The sequence below is a fragment of the Pristis pectinata genome, chromosome 1, assembly GCF_009764475.1.
Source record: "Pristis pectinata isolate sPriPec2 chromosome 1, sPriPec2.1.pri, whole genome shotgun sequence".
Lineage (NCBI taxonomy): Eukaryota > Metazoa > Chordata > Chondrichthyes > Rhinopristiformes > Pristidae > Pristis > Pristis pectinata.
Genome location: NC_067405.1, coordinates 85,496,022 through 85,518,177, shown reverse-complemented (window position 1 = coordinate 85,518,177; position 22,156 = coordinate 85,496,022). Strand labels below are relative to the sequence as shown.

The 22,156-nt window shown below is 42.6% G+C and overlaps 1 protein-coding gene across 2 annotated transcripts in view; it reads left to right on the top strand.

Moving 5' to 3' along the window:
* ino80 (INO80 complex ATPase subunit) overlaps positions 1–22,156 on the top strand; it is a 160,273-nt gene that overhangs the window by 94,042 nt on the left and 44,075 nt on the right. For both annotated transcript variants that reach the window (XM_052013345.1, XM_052013335.1), the window contains exon 27: positions 20,109–20,236. In XM_052013345.1, coding sequence (XP_051869305.1) covers positions 20,109–20,236 — 128 coding nt within the window. The remainder of the gene's footprint in view (positions 1–20,108; positions 20,237–22,156) is intronic.

Sequence of the window (22,156 nt, the reverse complement as noted above, 5' to 3'; positions counted from 1 at the left end):
GGTTCATTTCTGAACCTTTTTCTCAACTTCTCTCTCTCCATTTCAGAGAATAACTTTGTGACCAAAATCCATTACAGACCCATTAACCCACAGCTGGTTAAGTTACACTTCCCCTCATCCTGCTTCCTCCAATGATTCCATTTTGTTCTTCCAGTTTCTGCATCTCCATTGCATCTGTTCTGCCACCTTCCACAAGTACCTCTCGCGCATCTTTCTTCAAGGTAGTCCCTCCCTCATCATGGTTGAGCAGACTCCCCGTTCCATCCATTCCATTTCCAGCACTTCTGCTCTCATCACTTCTATTCAGAATTTGGTTCTCTTCCACTCCGTGGCTCTTCACACAGCACAGGTTATCTTCCTGTAATTTCCGACACCTCCAATGTGATGCTGCCATCTCCCAATACACTTTCCCCTCCCCTTTCTACATTCCAAGGATACTCTGTTCCTTCCATAATTCCCTGGCTTGCTCTTCCATCTCAACCAATACTCATTCCCCTTCTCATGACATTTTCCCTTGCAGCAGCAATTGATGCAGCTCCTTGTGTTTTACTTCCTCCCCTTCTGTTGTGTAGGGCCTCAAAGGCAGTTTTCAGGTGAAGCAGTGATTCGTTTGTACTGCTTCCAATTAAGTACATTTCCATCAGTCCTCTACATTGCAGAAGCTAAACACAGATTAGGTGACTGTTTGCAGACCAGCTCTACTCAATTCACAAGGTTGATCCTGATCTCCCTGTTTTGTGGCTCATTTAATTCTCCATCTCACTGGCATTCAAGCTGTTTTGGCTTTCTCCACTGTTCCAACGATGCTGAAAGGGAGCTTGAAGAACAGCATCTTATCTGCCCATTTGGCACATTAGACTTAAAAGCTCAACATTGAATATTCTATTTTGCTGAATACAGCCATTCAAGCCTTGTAATTCACATTTCCAGCAGGAGTTTATTTTTCTCTAATCTTTTCTGGAATTCCAGATTTCATTCATCTCCTGTTTGCACCTTCTCCCTAGCTTTATCACCCTCTTTAGCAGGCACTGTTGTCACTTGTATCATTTACTCTCTCCTAGGCTGTCCTCCATGCAGACACAGATTTTGTCTTCTATTCTCTTTGCCCTCTCTCTCTCACAATTTACTACTCTTTCATTTCCAACTTTTCCCGGTTCTGGGGATAGGTCATTGACCTTAAACATTAACACTATTTTTTCCACAGATACTGTCTAATCAGCTGAGCATATCAGCATTTATTGTTTTTGCCATGGGCATTTGCATGGGCCCAAGCAACAGCTGCCTTTTTCATTGGCTTGTGAAGCAGTCCATGTTCTAAGTCTATTCCGGTACCACTCCCCAACTCTTTGTCTGCTACATTGACTGCATTGCAGCTGCCTCCTATACCTGTGCAGAACTCGTCACTTTCATCAGCTTTGCTACCAAGTTCTACCCTGCCCTCAAATTCACTTGGACCATTTTCGACAGTCCAGAGGAAAGGTCTCAGCCTGAAACAACATTGACTGTCCATTTCCCTCCACAGATGCTGCCTGACCCGCAGAGTTCCTCCAGCATTTTGTTGTACCAGATCTCAGCATCTGTGGTCTCTTGTGTGTCTATTGTTTTAATTTCAGTTTTCTGGTATCTGTATTTTTTTTTATTTGCATTGAGTATATATACAGCACTGGGTTCATTCTGCAGGAGATCCTAGAAAGCACAAGAACATAGAAAGAGGAGTGTGTCATTTGATCCCTTCCAAAGATTCACTGCCCTCTAGGGTGAAGAAATTTCTTCTGTATGAATAGCTCCTCATCAGACCAGTGCCAAGGAAATTTTTATTGGCCACTGGAGAGACCAGACTGCCTTGGTTTAACATCACATATGAAATGCATCATTTCTGGTGATTTACTTGAGTATCAGCATAGATATTTTTGAATGAAATGAACTTGCATTCAATTTAGTATACAGCTAGAGAAGCAAGAGGTACAGCCAGCAAACCTGGTTGCCAAACCAAAATGGAATCCATGCCATATTGCTAAGGAGAATGGTGGGGTTGCAGTCATAAAAGCCTTTTTTGGTAAGTCCCAAGAAGTCAACAAGAAGTATGCCATTCTTTGCAAAGTGTGCTGCTAAGGCAATACCTCTGAGTGTTATCTGCTCTCGAGTTCAGAAGATGTTTGTGTAACTTGTGGCCACATAATTCAGTGCCATTGGAATCTGGAGACCACTTTTTTTTAAGTAAACTCTTTATTTAAGGAACCCTGGCTGAATTTCCCCCACTACCTTCTAATCCAAAGCAAAACTAATTGAAGCATCTGAGAGCTGCCCCTTCTGGGGTCATAGGGTGATCAGGATAGCTTGGGTTACACCAAGTTATGCCTCAACCCAGAAATCAAGAGATGACAGTAGGATCAAAAGTTTCTCTAGATAGCTGTAATAGACGAGGTTGGGAGTTGAGGATTGAACAGAATTTTTTTTTAAAAAAGGCAGTAAGTAATAAACAATCTAATTGTTCTCAGCTGCTAAAGAATGCATGGATAGCAGAGAGGAAAAAATACTTGGAGCATGCTGGTGCTGGCTGATATTCTCACAAAAGCAGTTCTGGAGGAAAGGTTGCCTAAACACGCCATCTGTGAGGTCCAGGCTGTAGAGCTGGAGTAAAGGAACAGGAAAGAAATGTTTGTGTTTCTTTGCCAGCCTGCGCTGACAGGAAGTGCAAGCGAGTAATTGATTGATGTGAGATTAATGCTGAAGTCATTCTGTATGAAACTCCATACATTTGACCATAAACAAAATCCCTGAACAGACCCACTGCCTTCCTCACACCATATTTGGGCCCTTGTTCATTAAATGGCCACACACGATTTGAAAATTAAGGAACAAAAGGAATGAGTGAACCTGGATGTTGTGATTGGGCAACACTGAGCTTTACTTTTGATGATACATTGAAGCAAGGAATGCAAATTTCTACAATTTGAACTAAGCTGGAGTTAGAAAGACTGCGTTGAGTCCATGGAAAAGATTTCTTGATCCATCCTGCACCCACATGACAAACTTGGATGACACAGTGATGCTACTCATAGAGCCACTGCCTCAGTGCCAGAGCCCTGCGTTCAGTCCTGACCTTGGGTGCTGAATGTGTGGAATTTGGATGTTCTTCCTATGACTGTGTGGGTTTCCCCAGGATGCTCCAATTTCCTCCAACATTGCAAAGATGTGTGGCCACTGCAAATAGTATAGGTGAGTGGCAGAAACTGGGGAGAGTTGATGGGAATGCCGGGAGAATAAAAAAAAAGGGATTAATGTAAATGGATGCTTCATGCTTGGTGCAGACCTGGTGAGCCAAAGGGCCTGTGTGTCTGCTCCATGACTCAATGAAAGTCTCTTGGCAACAACATTTTAATCACTGGGGTACTGTTTCTGCAAGAGCAAAGAAGCAGAATCTGTTAAACCTGCTTATGTTGAAAGGGATCACTAGGACAATTCCTTACCATCTGATAAGCAGCATCCTCTTCAGTGATTTGAATATCAAGGAGAAAGGCCCCTCCATTTATCACCACAGAAATAATTTGCAATTGTATAGTGCCCTTAATGTAGTGACATTTCCCTAGGCAGTTCACAGAAATGATTTCAAATGAAGTTTGACGTACAGGGATATTGCAGCAGATGACTGAGAGCTTGGTCAAAGCAGTACATTTTGAGGAACCTCTCTATAGGAGGTAACAGGATGGGGAAGATTAAGATCTTGGCAGCTGAAGGCACAAACATCAGTGCTTGCATTTTCACTATAGAAAGCCATGCACATTTAACCCCTGAGTATGTCACATTACAAACAACATACATTAAGAGGAAGTGGAGACACAAGAGATTACTGGTGCTGGAATCTGGAGCAACACAAGGCACTGGAGGAACTCAGCGTGTCAGGCAGCATCTATGGAGTGAAATGGACAGTCGACATTTTAGGTCGAGATGCTTCAACAATGTGTTGATACGTTAAGGTGAATTCTGGAATTGAGCAGAGAGCTGAAGCTTTGTGTAACATTAGTTGAATCTCTCTGGCAATTTGCTGATGTATCTTCACCTGAGGGTAGGATCCACAATAGCTTTTATACTGTCAAATTGCGATGCAACCTGCATTCACCACACTGATTGAGGAGTTCCCCAAAATATAATGGTATACACACAGTCCACGGTTTTCAATTGGAACTGAAGCCACACCTGTAAGGTTAGATTGAGTACCATTCACTAATGGGTTCTTTATCTTCAAGGCAAATATCACTTGCTAATGGGAATGTAGATTCAGCTGAGGTAGCTTCTGTGTAAAAAGTATCTGACTTATTGATGTGCCGTGCTGTCTCCTGGTTTGCACAGACAATTCAACCACCATCTTTAAAAACAGCACAATGGTTAGTGTTGCTGAATTCATAGACTGGTTCGACATGTTGTCGAGGTTTATATTGGGCCCTCTCCATTTGAGTGTGTATATTCCTGTATTCCTCAGATCAGAAAATTAAAAAGCACATCTGGGGGTATCCTTCAAACCTGCTGGGGAAGTTGTAGAGTAAAGCAGGCAGGAACTCGAGAATAGTTTAACAACCATGCTCTATGAGCAAGAGTAGGGAAATCCTGCAGGAGCGTTAACTGAAATGTGAAGCAAACCATAATCAAAAGTGAGAATAGCAGCTATTCCAGCATGCAGATTGGCCTTTCAGTTTCTTTCACTCGCTCATTCTCAGTCTGTGCTGTCTGTCTTTCTTTCCTTCCACCCTACCACCCCCACCCCCAAACCCTGACCAATTGTCTTGGTACATGCTCCAAGTAATCTGTAGAGTTAACTAATCAGACCTTGTTCACATGGCTGTTTGTAGCTCCTTGTCTAATGCAATATCTTTTCACATTTAGTAATTGTGGAATTGATTTTAAAATCCCATGTTCCCCTGTGATAATGTTCTCATTGGAAACTTGAAAAACTTACGATTATCCTAGAAAACCTAGGGGTTAAGAAGCTGGGAATCTGTTAATGCTTCAAAGTGTGGATGCTGTGCAGATCACAGTTAAAACCACGTGACAAGAAATGAGCAGTTACTGAATGCTGATCCTGAGTATGTGCTGTTAATCACACACCTTCCTCTTGTAATGCTAATCAAGGTTGACTTCATGTTATTTGAATGTAAAATGAGCAAGTTCATATGCAGTATGGGAATGATCAAGAAATTATAATCGACTGCTTACCGTTCATCACAGTCCATTAACCCTGGATTGAAAACTGGTATTCAGAGGGATAATGAAATAAAAAACAGAAAATACTGAAGAGTTAATATTTCAGGTCAAATAGCCTTCATCAAAGGCATTCTGAAGGGGCTTTGACCTTGAGCCATTAACTCTGTTTCTCTTACCACAGGTGCTACCTAACCTGCTGAGTGTTTCCAGCACTTTGTGTTTTTATTTCTAGCATCTACAGTTTTTAAAAAAAAAATTATTTAGTATTCAGAGGGATTTGGTTATCCTTGTCCCACAAGTCACTGAAATACCACGTGCCTGCCTTAATGCTTGTGGTATAATCTGCAGTGAGACAGCAAAGAGAATACTATGTAAAGGTCTGGTGTCATTACTTAAGGAAGAATAGACTTGCAGTTGTGAGAATGCAATAGATCTGTGAATCAAATCTCCTCATACATGAGGGAATTAAACAGACTGGGGCCATATTCTAGAGTTCAGAAGGATGGGAGGTGATCTCATTGAAACAAACAAAATCCAGAGGTGGCATGATAAGATAAATACAGATTTTGATGTTTCTGCTGGCTGGGGTGTCTAGAAGAAGAGGTCATTTTCAAAGTAAGTGGTTAGTCATTCAGGTCCAAGATGAGAAGAAAGTCCTTCACTCAGAGGGTAGTGAATCTTTGTAATTTCTCTGACAAAGGGAGTTGTGGAGACTCATGGACACTGTACATTCAAAACTGAAATCAGTAGATTTTTGGGTATTTGAATATGGAGTTAGTGACAGGAAAGTGGCGCTGAGGTAAAAGAATTATGACCTTATTGAAGGGTGGAGCAGGTAGAGGAGGGGCAGAATATCTACTTCTGTTTGCATTAGACAGTGTTAGTGTATGTGGAGGGTTTGAGGTGATCATTGATGTGGAGCTGGACACCTGACCCAAGTGTATATATTGAGTTCATGTTGGGTGTAGGTTCTGATGCACCGTTTGGGTTGGGTTGTGCCATGCTGGCCAAGCTCTGTGCTATATCTAGGTCAGAGCGATTTGCTTATTTAAATAGTAACTTTCAGAGAGTATTGCTGGCAAGCTCCATGTTTCATTTGTAGACAGATCAAACGCACATTTAAGGTTGTTATTATTGACAAAGATGGTGGAAATGGAGAGAATTCCAAGTGCTCAGGTCAGACTGACTGTGGTTAAGTTTACAATCGAGCAAAGCTCTGTGCTGACATCCCAAACTGTCACCTGTTGAGCACTACAACAAATCCACAAAAATGTTCAGACCTCTCAATCACACACTTGCTCATCTCCTTCCTATTGCATAGCCTTCCTTGGCCTCCCAGGCTAATTCCATTTCACCATTATACTGATAACCCAAGTCTCATGACAGCACCACATCAAAAAGAAATGCTGTTTTGGTTATGTGCTGTTCTTAAGGTGGGGAGTCAAATAAATATCACGGTTAATTCAGCTATTGCATTACTTAATTCCTACCATTGGGTGGTGTTGGAGTACTAGCATGGCAGACAATTCCATATGGAGAGTTGCAGAGCCTTTTACATCTCCAACTCCCAACAATCAGGCCCTGCCTCCCCTGGCAGTTAGTCACTTTTCTCAGTTATATGGAATTGTAGCTACTTCATGCGACTAATTCATCCTGCAGTACATTCTTAACTATTTGGCTTTCACAGTAAAACATCAAATGTTTAAACAAAAAAATTGCTAGAGGAACTCAACAGTCAGGCAGCATTTGCAGAGAGAAATGGACAGTCGACATTTCTGGTCAAGACCCTTCAGCTCCTGTTGCAGAATTTAATATTTCATATTTGTAAGAAGACAAAATTGCCAGAAATAGGTGCAAGTACAGGTTAATCATTGTAACATGGTTAGAGAACTGGTCAATGTAGATTAATCACAATGCCAGTGGCTTGCAGTATTGATAGATGCAGGTATTCAGGACCTGCATATTGCTGGTAAGCCCCACATTTATAGCCCAACCCTAATTGCCTTCAGGGAAGTGGTGGTGAACCAGTCCTTCTGGTGAAAGTACTCTCAAAGTACTGTTGGGTAGGCAGTTCCAGGATTTGGACTCGGTGGTGAAGGACCAATGGTGTTTTTCCAAGTCAGGATGGCATGCAACTTGAAGGGAACCTGAAGATACTAGTGTTCCCATGCACTTGTCCTTATCCTCAGTGATAGTAGACATTGCAGGTTTGGGAGGTACTATTGGGAAGTCTGTGTGAGTAATTGCAGTGTATTTTTTTAGATCATGTACAGAGCAGAGGGAGTGAATGTTTAGCATAATGGATGGGGAACTAATCAAGTGGGCTGCCTTGTTCTGGTGCTGTTGAGCTGCTTGGTTGTTGTTGGAGCTATACTCATCCAGGCAGGTAGAGAGAACTACATCATGCTCCTGATGTAATGTAGATGGTGGAAAGGCTTTGTAGTGTCAGAAGACACTTGCTGAAGGATACCCAGACCTGATGCTGTAGCAGCCATTGTATTTGTGTTGAGCATTCATTTATGTCGCCCAGCTTCTTCCCCAAAACCCTGCAACTTTCTCCCCCTTCAGGTCAAGCCGGTTCCCTTTTGCGATTTCCGACTGAGCCTGCTTCCCGTATTCTTTTATGCAACAAATTCCAGAGGTCCATCCAGGGTCAACAATGAACTGAATCCAAGGGCTGGGTGGGAGCCATGTGCTCAGATCCTTTGATAGGGTGGAAGTAGCATTGCGACCGCTCAACAACATGGACCTCTAATTGGCTGGTTGTCATTTCAAGCAACATTATAAAACTATAAGCTGCCAATAAATGGAGCTCCATGAATATGTAAATAATTTATTTTTACAATCTTATAAATAATCTGGGCAGAAAATTTTGGTCCTTTGTTCTTTTTTGGGCACTTTAACATTTTCTAAAGGGTGTTCGTCACCTACTAATAAGTGTCTAACAATTTTACATGGAAGATGAATGTCTTTTCCCTCAGTATTGGGACTTCCCATGAACAAAAGATGGAAATGACATCACCAAGAGAATCTAACGAAACAATGTGAATGCTCTGTTATCATCAATAGCCTGTGCATTATCATATTTAAGAGTGTGAATACACAACTGGTAGCAATGCTCTGGGTCACTTTTATATACTAAGCAATCATAGTGCATGTATTCTGTTTATTCCAAAGCAGGTAAATCACTCATTCAAAGTTGAGTCTTCCAAGAGCCCTTCCATATTTGTCAACTTTTCCTAACTGTACCACAGCGAAGGTGTGCAATACCAATTCCTGAAAAATTTCCTCACTTCCCAAAATAACTAAAGGCAAAACACAGCCAATGCTGGAAGTCTGAAGACCACTCCCTTCAAGAAATTCTAAAACACTACGCAATTGAAGTGGTTTCTGAAGAGTAGTTACTTCGTAATATGGGGAACACAGCAGACAATTCAAACACTACAAACCCCTCACAAGCAACAATGTGATGAACCCCCAAATAACTTATTTCAGTGGTGTTGGTTGTGAATAACTTTTCACCTGGATACAACCTGAACTCCTTCCACAAATAAAACAATTAGAACACTCCTTGATCTTGCAGTGTTCCATCTGACTGCTGCACTTCCCTGCAATGGTATCCACACATAAGTAGCTCTGTGCGGAGTTTGCACATTCTCCTTGAGACTCTGGGTTTCATCTGGGTGCTCTGATTTCCTCCCATGTCCCAAAGATATGTAGGTTGGTAGGTTAATTGGCCACTATAAAATTGCCCCTAGTGTCTAGGTGAGTGGCAGAATATGGGGGGAGCTTATTAGAATGTGGGGAGAATAAAAATGGGATTAATGTTGAATTGGTATAAATGGGTGGTTGATGGTCAGCATGGACTCTGGGCTGAAGGGCATTTTTCCATACTGTATATCTCTCTGATTCTGACTCTGTGGCTGGTTCTGTCAAGTTTTAGTCATTGGTGACCTCAGGATGTTGATGGGCAACTCGTTGAGGTAGTGTCATTTGAAATGTCAAGGGTATGTGGTTAGACTTTTTTGTTCAACATGGTCATTATCTTTTGTGGTGTGAATGTTACTTGCTTCATGTCAGCCAAGCCTAATGTTTGTCCAGGTCTTGTTACGTGGACGCTTTCATAATTACTGAGAAGTTGCAAATTAAATTGAATGTTGTACAGTCAAATGTGAAATCTCCACTTCTGACTTTGGTGGAAGGAAGGTCATTAATGGAGCAATTACTGGAACTTGCATGTCAATCAGTATGCTGCTGTTAAGTGTGATCACTGTATGATACTGTAGTGCAGTATTTGTGGGTGCAGTTTAATACATGTGAAACATGCTGAATTTGAAGCATTGTGATATTTTCTCAGCCTGGCATGATCATAATTGAGACTGTGGCAAAGCTGGCTCTATTTTCTTTTAATTTAGCTCTTCTGGAATTGAATAACACGCACACAAAAATGCAATTTGGAAACAAGTTTCCTGAAGGAGTTTGGGGTCTGGTTTATTATTAATGTCACAGTGTGGTGCTGAATGTAACTGCAGCTGTGACTGGCTTTGACCTCTTTACTCTTCAAGGTGTCAGCAATTTCCATCATCATGAATGGGAAGAGTTTGAGTAATTACAGTTTAACTCACAGGGTTAAAAGGCAGAAAGTGATCTGTTTACGTGGCACAATGCACCGCTTCAACCCTCTCTGAGGACCAGCAGTCTATAGTAAATACTTCCTGCACAGTTTCCCCTTGTGTTGTCTCACAGACCCTGCAGTCTGTATTGCTGTTGAGTTCATTCACTTCCCACACTGATTTCCACATGCTTGAGAACAGCTAGCTGTGACACACCTGAGAGCATTGGTCATTCCGTAACAGGCGCAGAAGCCAGTGAATGCTTGGCCAAACACAGGAAGCAGGCCTAGCCGGCTCTTGCCCAAACCTATTACTTCTGGCTGAGCAGGTTAAACCCTCGTGGCACCATTATTGACTCGTGTTGTAATCAAGTTGACAGCTGTCAGTCTTGGGAAAAGGAACAAGCCCTATTTCAAACAAGCATTCACAGGGCAGCTGCAGCATAGCTTGGACACAAAATAAGGTTCCTTTTGCACTGCCCCAGATCAAATGTATGTACCTAGTGTAGGTGACAAAATTAGAACACCTGGTTACTACTATAATGGACAAGAACTGCAAAAGTTAAAGGCAGCCTCTCACAACTATCTACCCAAGGGCGATAGTAACCTCTGTCTCATGATTAAAATGAAACCCTCCACCACTACACAGATGTGACACGTTTCAGTTTTCCAAACCAGTTTTGCTGTTGTATGAGTGACTTTGCTAATTTAGATGAATTGGACAAGTCTGTTCTTTGTGAATTTGGTTGACAGTGTTCAAACTTGATTTGTAGTTTGAGGAATTTGCACATTTTTATTATGTGAACAGTCCAAGCAGAAACCTGGAAACCCAAGGGATTCGTGCATCATACTTTTGTACATTATGTAAACTTCAGGGATGGATTTGCAGCAGGTCTGTGTGCTAACCATCTCTGTGCAAATCAGAGGACCTCTGGGAGAGCTTTGTTGTATTCCCTCATTAAACTGAAGTTTGCTACTTTGTATTTTAATTTGGTGCAGGGATGAGAGTTGTCAAAGGGTTAACCTTTAGATTGGTTATGTTGTTACTCTGGTTGTCTTCTAATAATGTTACACACTTAAGGCAAATCTAACTCTGCAAGTGTTTTCTTTAGCTGTAATTTAACTGAGCCAAAGAAGTGAAGCATGTGCAGAGCATCCAGCTGGCTGTGACAGGTAGGAGACTGCAGCTCTCTGGAAAATGCTGTGTCCTTTTCAGGCCAAGGAAATTCTTTTTCCAGCACACAGTATTGTTCTTAGCATAAAATTGTATGCTTTGCACATAGAATTTTTACAAGTGAAAATGGATTTGCCTTCATACAAGGTAATCTTTTTACTTCCATTCTCCTGTTACTATTTCCCCAACCACTTCAAAGTAGAAAATCAGCTCTGTCCTGCTAAGTGCTTTCCTCTAGTGTCCTGCCAGCAAACCAACCAGGAAACTCGCCTCTGAGTTTCCTCCTGTTTTGGAAATGAGTTATAGAGCAGTGCACATCTGGGCCAAACCATCTCCTATTTCCCTTCCCAGCTCCCATCTAAATATAAAATGCAAACAGGAAGAATGGATCGGCTAGGTTCACAAACAGTACTGACCTTTCTCTGACGCGCTTCGTTAGATATTTTTACAGTTCAAATCCTTCTGCTTTCCTCACTAAAATATCCTGTCATGTTTTAATGCTCAGCTGTGACACCTGTACTTTTGCTTACCCTTTTTAAAAGGGTTGGACTTTAATAAATCAGTGAACATTATCGCTCCATACAGATAATAAATAAGGACAAATTAATAAAGCACATCTTCACAAACTTCCCAAACTGCTTCACAAAAGTATTGTTTCATGATTTGTCACTGTCCACAAAGTGAGATCCCACAAACAATAAATGAAGACTGTGCCCAGTGCTCTATGATGATGTTTGGATAAGGGATGTCATTGGTTTATTTATGCGGTATGGACAAAAATGGAAAAGCAAGTATTTATTGCCCATTCCTAATTAATCTCGCAGGTAGTGGTCAGCCATCTTCTTGAACTCTGTAGTGTGACTAGAGAGCTCCAGGATTTTAATGATGTGGATGTGAAAGAATGGATTTATATTCACAAGTAAGCTTGATGGTAAACTTAAGGGAAAAAAATGCAGGTAGTGATGTGTCCATATTCCTGCTACACTTCTTCTAGAAGAAGCCTTGGCTTTAATGCATTGCATCTTATGGATGATGCACACTGTATCCACTGTGTGCCACTGGTGGAGGAAGTAAATGTTTTAGATGGTGGATAGGGTGCCAATCAAGTAGATGCTATGAAGCTTCTGGAGTGTTGAATGTAGTCCAAACATCTAAGTAAGTGGTGTGTATTCGCTCATGCTACTGGACTGTGCCTTGAAGATGTGCCTTGGAAAGTCATAATTATTCACTGCGGAATGTCCAATTTATTTTGGTGGTTGGTCCAGTTAGGTTCCTGGTCAATAGTAACCCTCCCAAAGTCCTGATTGTGGAAAGATTTCTTGATAGTCATACCATTTTATGTCAAGGAGTGCTGATTAAATTCTGTTTTGCTTGGCCCTTTTGCACACGAATATTGGACCAAGACGATGCTCAGTTCATCAGATAGTATCACAGGATCTTTCAATGCCTACTAGAATTGATTTTGGGACATTGACTGATCCTTGTCTGCTGGAATGAACTTCTATAGCTCTCTACTGTAGGACTGAGATAGTTACTTCGTGTGCTCAACAATGGGTGTTGGATTTGAATCTACGGATGGCCAGAGCCAGCACCAATGAAAGATAAAATAGAATAGTCAGGCAGTTTTTTTTTCTTGTCTACCTAAACTCCATTTCTGAATCACTGATTGTAGTGAAGTTTTACATTTGGACTGGGAGCAGAATCTGGAGTTTTGTTGTGAAACTGAAACTACTTAGCCATGCAGGATAATGGATTGTAGCTGTAGACCAAAAGAGATTACCATATGTGTGAGATAGAGTCTTGTGGTGAATGTTGCAAGTCAACTGAAAGAGGTTCCAGTTACCCCATAAGAGATGGAGGTAGAGCATGAATGAGTGAAATTGACAGTTGGTTAACTCTGCCTGGGGACAGCAAAATTGGTGGAAACCAAGTGCATGTGGTTCTTGTTTGTAACATGGTAGAGAGATGAAAGACCAATTAAACCATCAAGCTGGTTCCTTTCCAGGTTTCTTGACTAATTCATGCTCATTGCAATTAAAGGAACCTGTGTTTTTCAGATATTCAGCATCTGCAGTTTTGCTTTGCTTTTTGATTATTTTCTATAAATGAGCATTACTATCCTTGAAGTCTTTGAGGTTCAGTCCATTTTGGTTATTTCAGTCTGTGAGGCTTCAGCTGCAGATAGAGAAACAAATACTGAGTAATCTACTGTATCTAATACAACAACCTCTACTGATTTTGCTGTTTATCTGTTCATCTTTGTCTGTTTTTCCATGTTCCTGGAATATCTTGGTAATAAATCAGATGGTATTATACAGTTAAAACTCCCATGATACATTTTCCAAGAAGAATTTGGAGTGAGGAATTATTTGGGCAACGACTGGTACAACTATTATTTTTAAAACGATACCAGTTTAAAGAAATTCTAGGACTTGTCGAGGACTAGTGACTGTGTTTGAGATTCCCTCATCCATTTATCCTCCCTATCTATAGTTATCACTCTCTAAACATTCAATTGTTGACTGCCTTGTACTGTTTATTTTGTTGGCCCTATTATTTTGAATGAACTCTTCTGATGCCTTCCCTCTAACTCCCCCCATGCTCATTTTAACTGGACTTGAGCCCTGCAAACAATAAACGTGTAGCCTGTTTTCAATGTATCTCTGTGACAAAAACTTCAGTAAGATCGCCTCTAAGAAGTCTGACATTGCCTAATTGTTCCCATCTTTCCATTTTTGAGGGCAGTGCATCTCTTCCTGCTGAAATGGCAACAAATGCACCAAGGTTTCAAATAACACTGAAATGAAACATGCACGGAAGTGCATAGTTTTTAAAAGCAATACATTTGATTATAAAGTGAAGGGAACACTTGCAAATTCATGTGTGAAGAATGCGGTCATTGGTGATGAGATGGAGTTGGAGATAATATTTCAACAGGAGCCAAACTTTTCACAGATGGGCAAATGATGTATAGGTTACGTAAAAATGGTTTCTGGGAGGATGGTGTGAGCAGTGATGTTGTTTGATCTCCTCACTCCTTTGTTAATCCTCTGCATTGCTCCCTCACTGGTGATTCTGTGGCCGAGAAAATCGATAAGAGTCGAGGCCGAATTGGCACTTGGCCAGGTTGATAGTGAGACCGAAATCACTGAGGCGGGAGTACAGTTGGCAGAGTTGGGAAAGGTGTTCTTGGCAGTTACAGCTGGCAATGAGAATGTCATCTAAATAAATGAACACAAAGTCCAGGTTGCGGCCTACCACGTCCATCAGCCACTGGAGGGTCTGCGTGGTGTTCTTAAGGCCGAAAGGAATTCGAAGAGGCCGAACGGAGTGATGAGCGCAGTTTTGGGGACATCGTCAGGGAAGACTGGGATTTGGTGGTATCCCCGGACGAGGTCCACCTTGGAGAAAATATGGGCCTCGTGTAGGTTTGCCGTGAAGTCCTGGATGTGGGGGACAGGGTAGCGGTCTGGGGTGGTGGCATCGTTTAGCCTGCAGTAGTGGTTGTAGGGCCTCCACCCGCCGGTGGCTTTGGGGACCATGTGCAGGGGGGAGGCCCAGGGGCTGTCTGACCTGCGAACAAACCCTAGCTCCTCCATGTGGCGGAACTACTCCTTCGCCAGGCGGAGCTTGTCTGGAGGTAGTTGTCGTGCTTGGGTGTGAAGGGGTGGCCCTGTTATAGTGATGTGGCGCCGCACCCCGTGTTTGGGCATCGAATTCGTGAACTGAGGCACCAGAACCGATGGGAACTCGGCTAGGAGCTTGGTGAACTCATTGCCAGACAGGGAAACGGAGTCCAGGCGCGGGGCTGGTAGGCTGGCTTCTCCCAGAGAATAAGTTTGGAAGGTTCTGGAGTGCACTAGCCATTTCCCTCGTAGATCGACTAACAGGTTGTGGGCCCGGAGGAAGTCGGCTCCCAAGAGTGGCTGGGCAGCGGCAAGGATAAAGTTCCAGGTAAAGCGGCTGTCGTCAGATTGTAATTGGATTGTATGGGTACCGAAAGTTTGTATCATAGTGCCATTTGCGGCTTTGAGGGCGGGTCCCTGTTGCCTGCTGCGAATGTCGCGACCGATTGGAGGTAAAACACTGACCTCTGCTCCAGTATCGACAAGGAAACGACGTCCGGACTGCTTGTCCCAAATGAATAGGAGGCCGTGTTGGCAGCCAGCCGCTGTAGCCATCAGCAGCGACTGGCCCTGGCGTTTCCCTGAAACTCGCAAGGTGGACGGCATCGACGGGCCTCTGCGCCCCACCTCTGGTAGAAACACAGCTGGTTGCCAGTGTGGTCATCTGTGTTTCTGGGGTGCGGTCGCTCAGCTGCTGGGTCTGGTTTAGGTAGGTGTTGGGCATGCGGTCTGGCACTTTGGCCGACGGACGAACCGCTCTCGCGTTTGGCCCTCCACAGGACATCTGCCCAGGCGGCTACCTCACGTGGGTTGCTGAAGTCGGCGTCGGCCAACAGTAGGTGAATGTCGTCGGGCAGCTGTTTGAGGAAGGCCTGCTCGAACATCAGGCAGGGCTTGTGTCCCTCAGCCAAGGCCAACATCTCGTTCATCAGGGCCGATGGAGATCTGTCCTCCAGGCCGTCAAGATGAAGCATGTGGGCAGCACGCTCATGACGGGAAAGGCCGAAGCTCCGAATGAGAAGGGCCTTGAAAGCCGGGTACTTATCTTCCTCCAGAGGAGACTGGATGAAGTCTCTGACCTGGGCAGCCATCTCCTGGTCCAGGGAGCTGACCATGTGGTAGTACTGTGTGGAGTCAGAGGTGATCTGCCACAGTTGGAACCAGGCTTCGGTCTGGTCGAACCACACGTGGGACCGAAGCGTCCAAAAGGTGGGCAGCTTGAGTGCCACTGCATTGGCTGCTGCGTTGTCGGTCATTGTGTGGGTCCAAAATCCGTTTGGACTGTCGGGGTCACCAATGTAGCGGCTGCTACCGCGAAGCAAGAATAAAGACATGAGTCTGCAAGCTGTAGAACAAGACTGTTTTATTTACCCGCCTTGCGCGAGCCTTTTAAGCGGCACAGTTCCCGCCCTCCAAAAACAGAAATGGCGCGCGCGGATTCTTCCCCTGTCGCTCGGGGAAGACGAAGGCCCAGTGCCATCTTGGGCCTCGCCACTCTGACGCGCGCCCCGACTGCCGAGCTGGTTTGCTTGCGCGGACGTTGAGTTGCTGCACCCTCACTTTTTCCTAATATATTAATTATTTGGACCCAAATGTAGGGACATGTTTGTAGCTGATACCAAAATTGATCATGTGGTTGACAGTGAGGAGGAATGATTTAGACTGCAGTAAGTTTAAAATGGTTTGGTTAGAGGAAAGCCAAATGTAGCTTAACCCAGAGAAGTGTGCGTTGAAGTGTGTGGAGGTGCAGCAAGATAAGGGAATATACAATAAGTAGGAAGATATAGATTGGCATGGAGAAACAGTGGGACCTTGGTCAGTAAGGGGGTTCAAAAGGCAAATGGGATGTTTTCCTTTATTAACTGAGGCATAGAATTGAAGAGCAGGAAAATTTTGCATGAAATTTGTTGGGCCACATCTTGAGTACTGTGTATTTTCTGGTTGCCAGATTACAAGCATGATATGATTGCACTGGAGAGGGAATGGGAGATTTAAAATGTTGCCAAAACTGGGACATCGTAGCTATGAGGAAAGATTAGCTGAACAAGGGTTGTTTTCTGTGGGACAGGAGGCTTAGAGGAGACTTAATTAAGATGTATAAAAATTTTGAATAGGTAAAGTAAATAGCAATGATCTGTTTCCCATAAGAGGGACCAAAAACCAGAGGGGATATATTTAAAGTAACTGATAAAAGAATTGAAGAAGGGGGTAAAAAAAAATCTTTTGCCCAGAATGTAGTGAAGGCCAAGAATTCACTGCCAGAAAGGATGGGAGAGTTGGCAAACTTCACAAAAGTAGGGGCTGTGACCCACGGGATGCATTTTCCTCCATATATAATGTAGCCATACTGCAGAGAGAGTTCATCAGCTTTGAAATGCACTGCGATTCCATAAGGAAGTGGAAAATGCTTTAAAAATGCATTTCTTTAACAGGCCTAGCACAACAAATTGACTGTCGTTACAAGGCAATCTTATACAATATTAGAGTTAACAGAAAGTCCAACATGATTTGTATGGTTCCCTGTAGCAAATTTTTTTGAGTGACTGGCCCTTTATGCACTTTGTTCATGTGAGGTTAAAAGTGATACAGGGTGTAAAGTGAAGTCGTATCGTCGGTGTTAACTATGTGAGATCTTGCAATAAGGTCAATTGTGAGGCAGTATGCAGCTAATGGATCCACTGCCTCAGCACCAGAGACCCAGGTTCAGTCCTGACTTTGGGTGCTGTCTGTGTGGATTTTGCATATTCTCCCCATGACTGTGCGTTTTTTTTTGATGCTCTAGTTTCTATCCACATCCCAAAGATGTGGGGGTTGGTAGGTTAATTGGCCATTGTTAATTGCCCCTGTTATGTAGGTGAGTTGATGAACATGTGGGTAGAACTTTAAAAAAATGGGATTCATGTAGGATTAATGTAAATGGGTGTTTAATGGTCAGTACTGACTCGGTTGGGCAAAGGACTTGTTTCTGTGCTTTATTTCTCTTTGACTTTGACTTTTGAGTTCTTGTCTGATATTTGTAATTGTCCTGATCTCATGAGCAGGAAAGTTAGAGTTTAGAATTGGAAAGCCAGGGGTTACATTCTTTTTCATGCTCAAACCATCTAAACCGACCCCTCACCCCCCAAAGTGAGGTCAGCAGCATTAAATCAAACTGCAATTTTCCTTTCCCAGCCACTTTCTATAGTTAATTTTCCTACAGTATAAACATTTAGAGATTTGAAATAATACATTAATTCATGTTTCCAGTCCTTATCTGTCCCTGGGGAAGTGAGCCTGACAATATGAAGTGAACCCCACCTACACAGTAGCTCTTGCTGGCGATTATCTTGCTGCCAATACTCAGCCATCCTGCCACACTGCCTGTCTTGCCCACTGCATCCTAAATTAACAACAAAACTATTCTCTGCACAGCAAGAACAAAACATGACTGACTCAGATTCCTGCAAGAAACAAGAACATTACTGTTGTCTGTGGCTTGTATTAAAGCTCGAGTTTTGGTTTTTCAGTTTGCATTATCTCTCTCATTTCCAACAACACTTGAGTTTGTTTCCCAGATCTAATAAAATTAGCCATCTTTTTGCTGCCACTTGACTGTTGGTATGTGATGGCATCTAAGTCTGTAGTTCACAACAGATACTGCAACAGGTGGGCCAGTTCATCTCTGTATGGCCTGTCTCCATGAGCAGCAATTTGCTGACAATTGCCTTTTCTGCTACCCACTCAATCTGCGATGACAGCTCCCTTCCTGGAGCTGGGCTGCTGATAGCTGGAAATAGCTGGTCCCGTCTTAAAATTTACCTGCTGTCCAAGTTTTCCAAAGACACTCTAATTTCAAACATTAAGAAACTCTCAAAATCAATTCCAAAATTATTCATACTGTCTTAATGTTTTTATAAAAGTTAAGTACAGAAAACCCTTACTTAAATTGATTCCTTTCTGCTATCCATGTGATAATCCCTTGCCATCAAAGTGCAGAATTGACGGTCGGTGTGTATTAGGCATGGGAATGATATGGCAAGCCCTTCAGTGCAGAGGTGCTTCAGTGCTGGGAATGTTGGTCTGGGAGAGGATACTGATATAGATTTGTTTATCTTGCCATTGGATTTGGAGGATTTTGCAGAGATCGCAATAGTGATATCTTCAGTGCTTTGAGGTGCCTTCGTTGTCACAGAAGTGTACAGGAAAGCAGGAGTCTTGAATTTTGTACTGGGTTTGATCTTGATTTCCTCATGGTCAAAGGCTGTACTGGCATACTGAGGCAATGGTGGATTTCATCATTGTCTGCCTTCATTGATGGGTGACTCCTGAGAAATGGGAAGCAGTTAGTGTTTTCCAAGGTTTTGTTATCAATCTTTGTTAGGAGGTGGTGTGATACAACAAAGGCAGGTTGGCCTTTGTTTTGCAGATGTTGAGTATAAGGCCCAATTTTTCATGAACGAGTGAATGACTTGGAACTCTATCTGTAAACTCATGCATAATTATTTGTGTATTGCAGCTTGCTGACTGAAGTTGGGGAAAACATTGTAGTTGAACAATTTCCCATTTGTCCTGTAGATTAGCTCCACTCTAGCAGAAGCTTGTTGGAGGGCAGGTGCATCATTGTGGAAAGCAAGGCTGAGATTGGTATTTGGGGGATGAAGCAATCTTGCTTGACACTAGTTTGCACTGAGGTTGTAGCTGTTGTGATTGCACCTGTTGTTCAGATCATGTGCTATTTCGAATTGGGTAAGATGGAGACTAATTTCTACCGAGAGCCAAAATTCAAAGAGAAAGTTCCAGCATCCTTTTTGATGGACAGAGTCAAAGGTTTAGATGAGATGAAAAAAAGCCATGTATCATGGTTGATGCTCCATCCTGTATTTGTCAGTGGAGGTTGTGTCAGTTATGTCTCGAGGTAAATGGAATCCACATGATGTGGAATCAGCTCTTTGGCAGTTGGGGAGAACTGTGAAGATGATTTTCCCTGTAGCAGGCAACAGCACATAATGGATGCTCATTGTATAAAATAAACAATGTGTTTTTTTTTGATGTTGTGAAATCATTATGATAGGTGCTATGTTTGACATTATTTACTGTTTCTGCTTTTTACTTAACATCGTGGCTGTTTCACTTGTGCCTTGCCAACTGATAGTGCAGGAAGTTGCCATTGACAGAGTAAAATCCAATTCAGCTTACATCTTTAGTGATAATCAAAACATATACTCCATCACCCAATCAATGAAAAAGCTGCATAGGGGAAGTTCCCAATAGGTCCTGCAGCATATTAACATTCAATGACTTTCAGTGGGAGGTGAATTTGTTTTGTGGGTAGCATCAAGATTAGATATGATGCCTCTGACAAATATTCAGTGAAGATTTATTGTGAATGTTCATGTAATGACTACCTCTAGTCCATGAAGTTGTACCCCACGGAGGACTAGTGCCTTGAGAGAGAATTAGGGTGAAAAGAGGAGTATGAAATCTAAAAAAAACTTAGTTTAATTTCTCTCTATTTCAGACAAAGAAAGCCTGATCACAGACAGTGGGAAGCTGCACACTCTTGACATCCTCCTGACACGCCTGAAATCCCAGGGTCATCGTGTGCTCATTTATTCCCAGATGACACGGATGATTGATCTACTGGAAGTGAGTAACTTGGTTCTTCATGATGTATGACTGTTAAGATTACAAAAAGAAATACTCAACAGAGCCCTGAAAAAAAATGAATGCCTTAGTGTTATTTTGCAGTAGAGGCTGTCCCTTTCAAAACATGGTCATTGTACAGAGAGAGTCGGTTGAAGTCACATTGGTTATCATATCTCTGGTAAAAGGATTAAACACAAGCTGAACACCTTTGGGTATTTTGAATTAACACAGATCTTTACAAAATGGGGTTTCCATTTTGAATTTAAGTGCATAAAATTCTATTAACTTGATTAAGAATTTTTTTTTGAAACAACATAATTTTGGGCAAAATAATGGGCTGGCAGTTGGAAAGATTGAAAAATCCCCACAGCAGTAGAGGTATGCTGAAAATCCCAATGGAGACATTATTTTGAAAAAAAGGAATGCTGCATGAAAGATTATTTGCAGAAGCATTTTTCTTAGATGAATGTGGGAAAGTGCATTCTCCAGTCACAGGCAAGGTAAGCGCTCAGTTCCATTGCAAGCTGCTGTTCATCAAGAATATCATGACAAAAAGAAATAAATATCTTTCAAACCCTCGCCTCCCCAATCCTCTCAATCCCTTCTCCCCTTCCTACATTGTTACTCACTCTCCACAGATGCTGCTTGTCCTGCTGAATATTTCCAGTGTTTTCTGGTTTATTTCTCACTCTGTGTCCATGAGCTCAGTGATGGGCAACTGAGAAATGCTTCTACTGTGATTTGGTGTAGAGATTGAAATAATTTGAGGCTTGTTTGATTTCCAAACATTCACAGATAGTAAACAACTGATCAGTCTCCCTGGATTCCCAGCACCATTTTGTCCCAGATACAAGAGAAGTGGCTGAGATCTGTGAGAGATGGATAGGCACGATCCACCAATCGACACTTTGAAGAGGTCTCCTTCAGGGGCTGATGATGGTTTGCATTGAATGTTGCCACAGGATAGCTAGGGTATAAAGAGTATAGAGTAGGATAGTTCTGGATTGGTGGGATGTCTGTCATGATATGCCTTGTATATCTGCACTGGAAGTTCTGTGATTTATCCTGTTCTCCCTAAATTGTATTGTATTCAAGGGCTATGTCTGAGTTTATAAAGCTGGGTTCTGGTGGGTAAAGGAAGTGACTGATGAGCAATTTGAGTGGATATGTTATATAGCATGGGAATTAAGGGAATTGTTTTACGATGGTGCAACTCCAACGTGGAGTTCCATGTCAGGAGAACTTAACAGGAATTCTGTTGAGAAGGATAACGGTTCCTGAAGGATTTTCTGATGGCAAATCCTTTGTGGCTTTCCCACCCACTGTGGATTCTTGATCAGCTCCCAGCATGAAGCCCAACGTTGGTGCACAGTTACATCATCTCTTCTCTTGTTTTAACTAAGTTCATTCTGATCAAGTATTAATAGAGCACTCTTTTGCAATGTGTGGTGTGGCTGGATGGCACACTCCCTGGTTGCATTGAATTGCTGTTTGGTGCCAATCCATGTTGTATCATGCAGGCCCTCTGATCTGTTGCAGGATCATACAATGTAGTGGTGTTTACAGCAATTAAAACAATCACATGGTGTGCACTTCCCACGTGGCTACATGCCCACTGAGCCACTTCCAGTGATGCTCATTTGTTAGATACTCCGTTAAATGTAAAACCACACATTCTACAGCAATAGATTAATATGTCAGAGAGCAAAATGTCCAGGTTTCATGACTTGCAACAAAATTGTTTGCATGCTGCTGTCTCCCTGATTGGGAAATAGTTTTTCCTACACCTTGTATAATCTCTCCCCAATCCCAGCTAATGTACCCCCCACCTTCCTATTCCTGATTTCCAAATGACCATATTCCCATCCTGTACATGTACTCCCATGCCTAAGTGGCTTCCACCTCCCACGATTCTGTGCA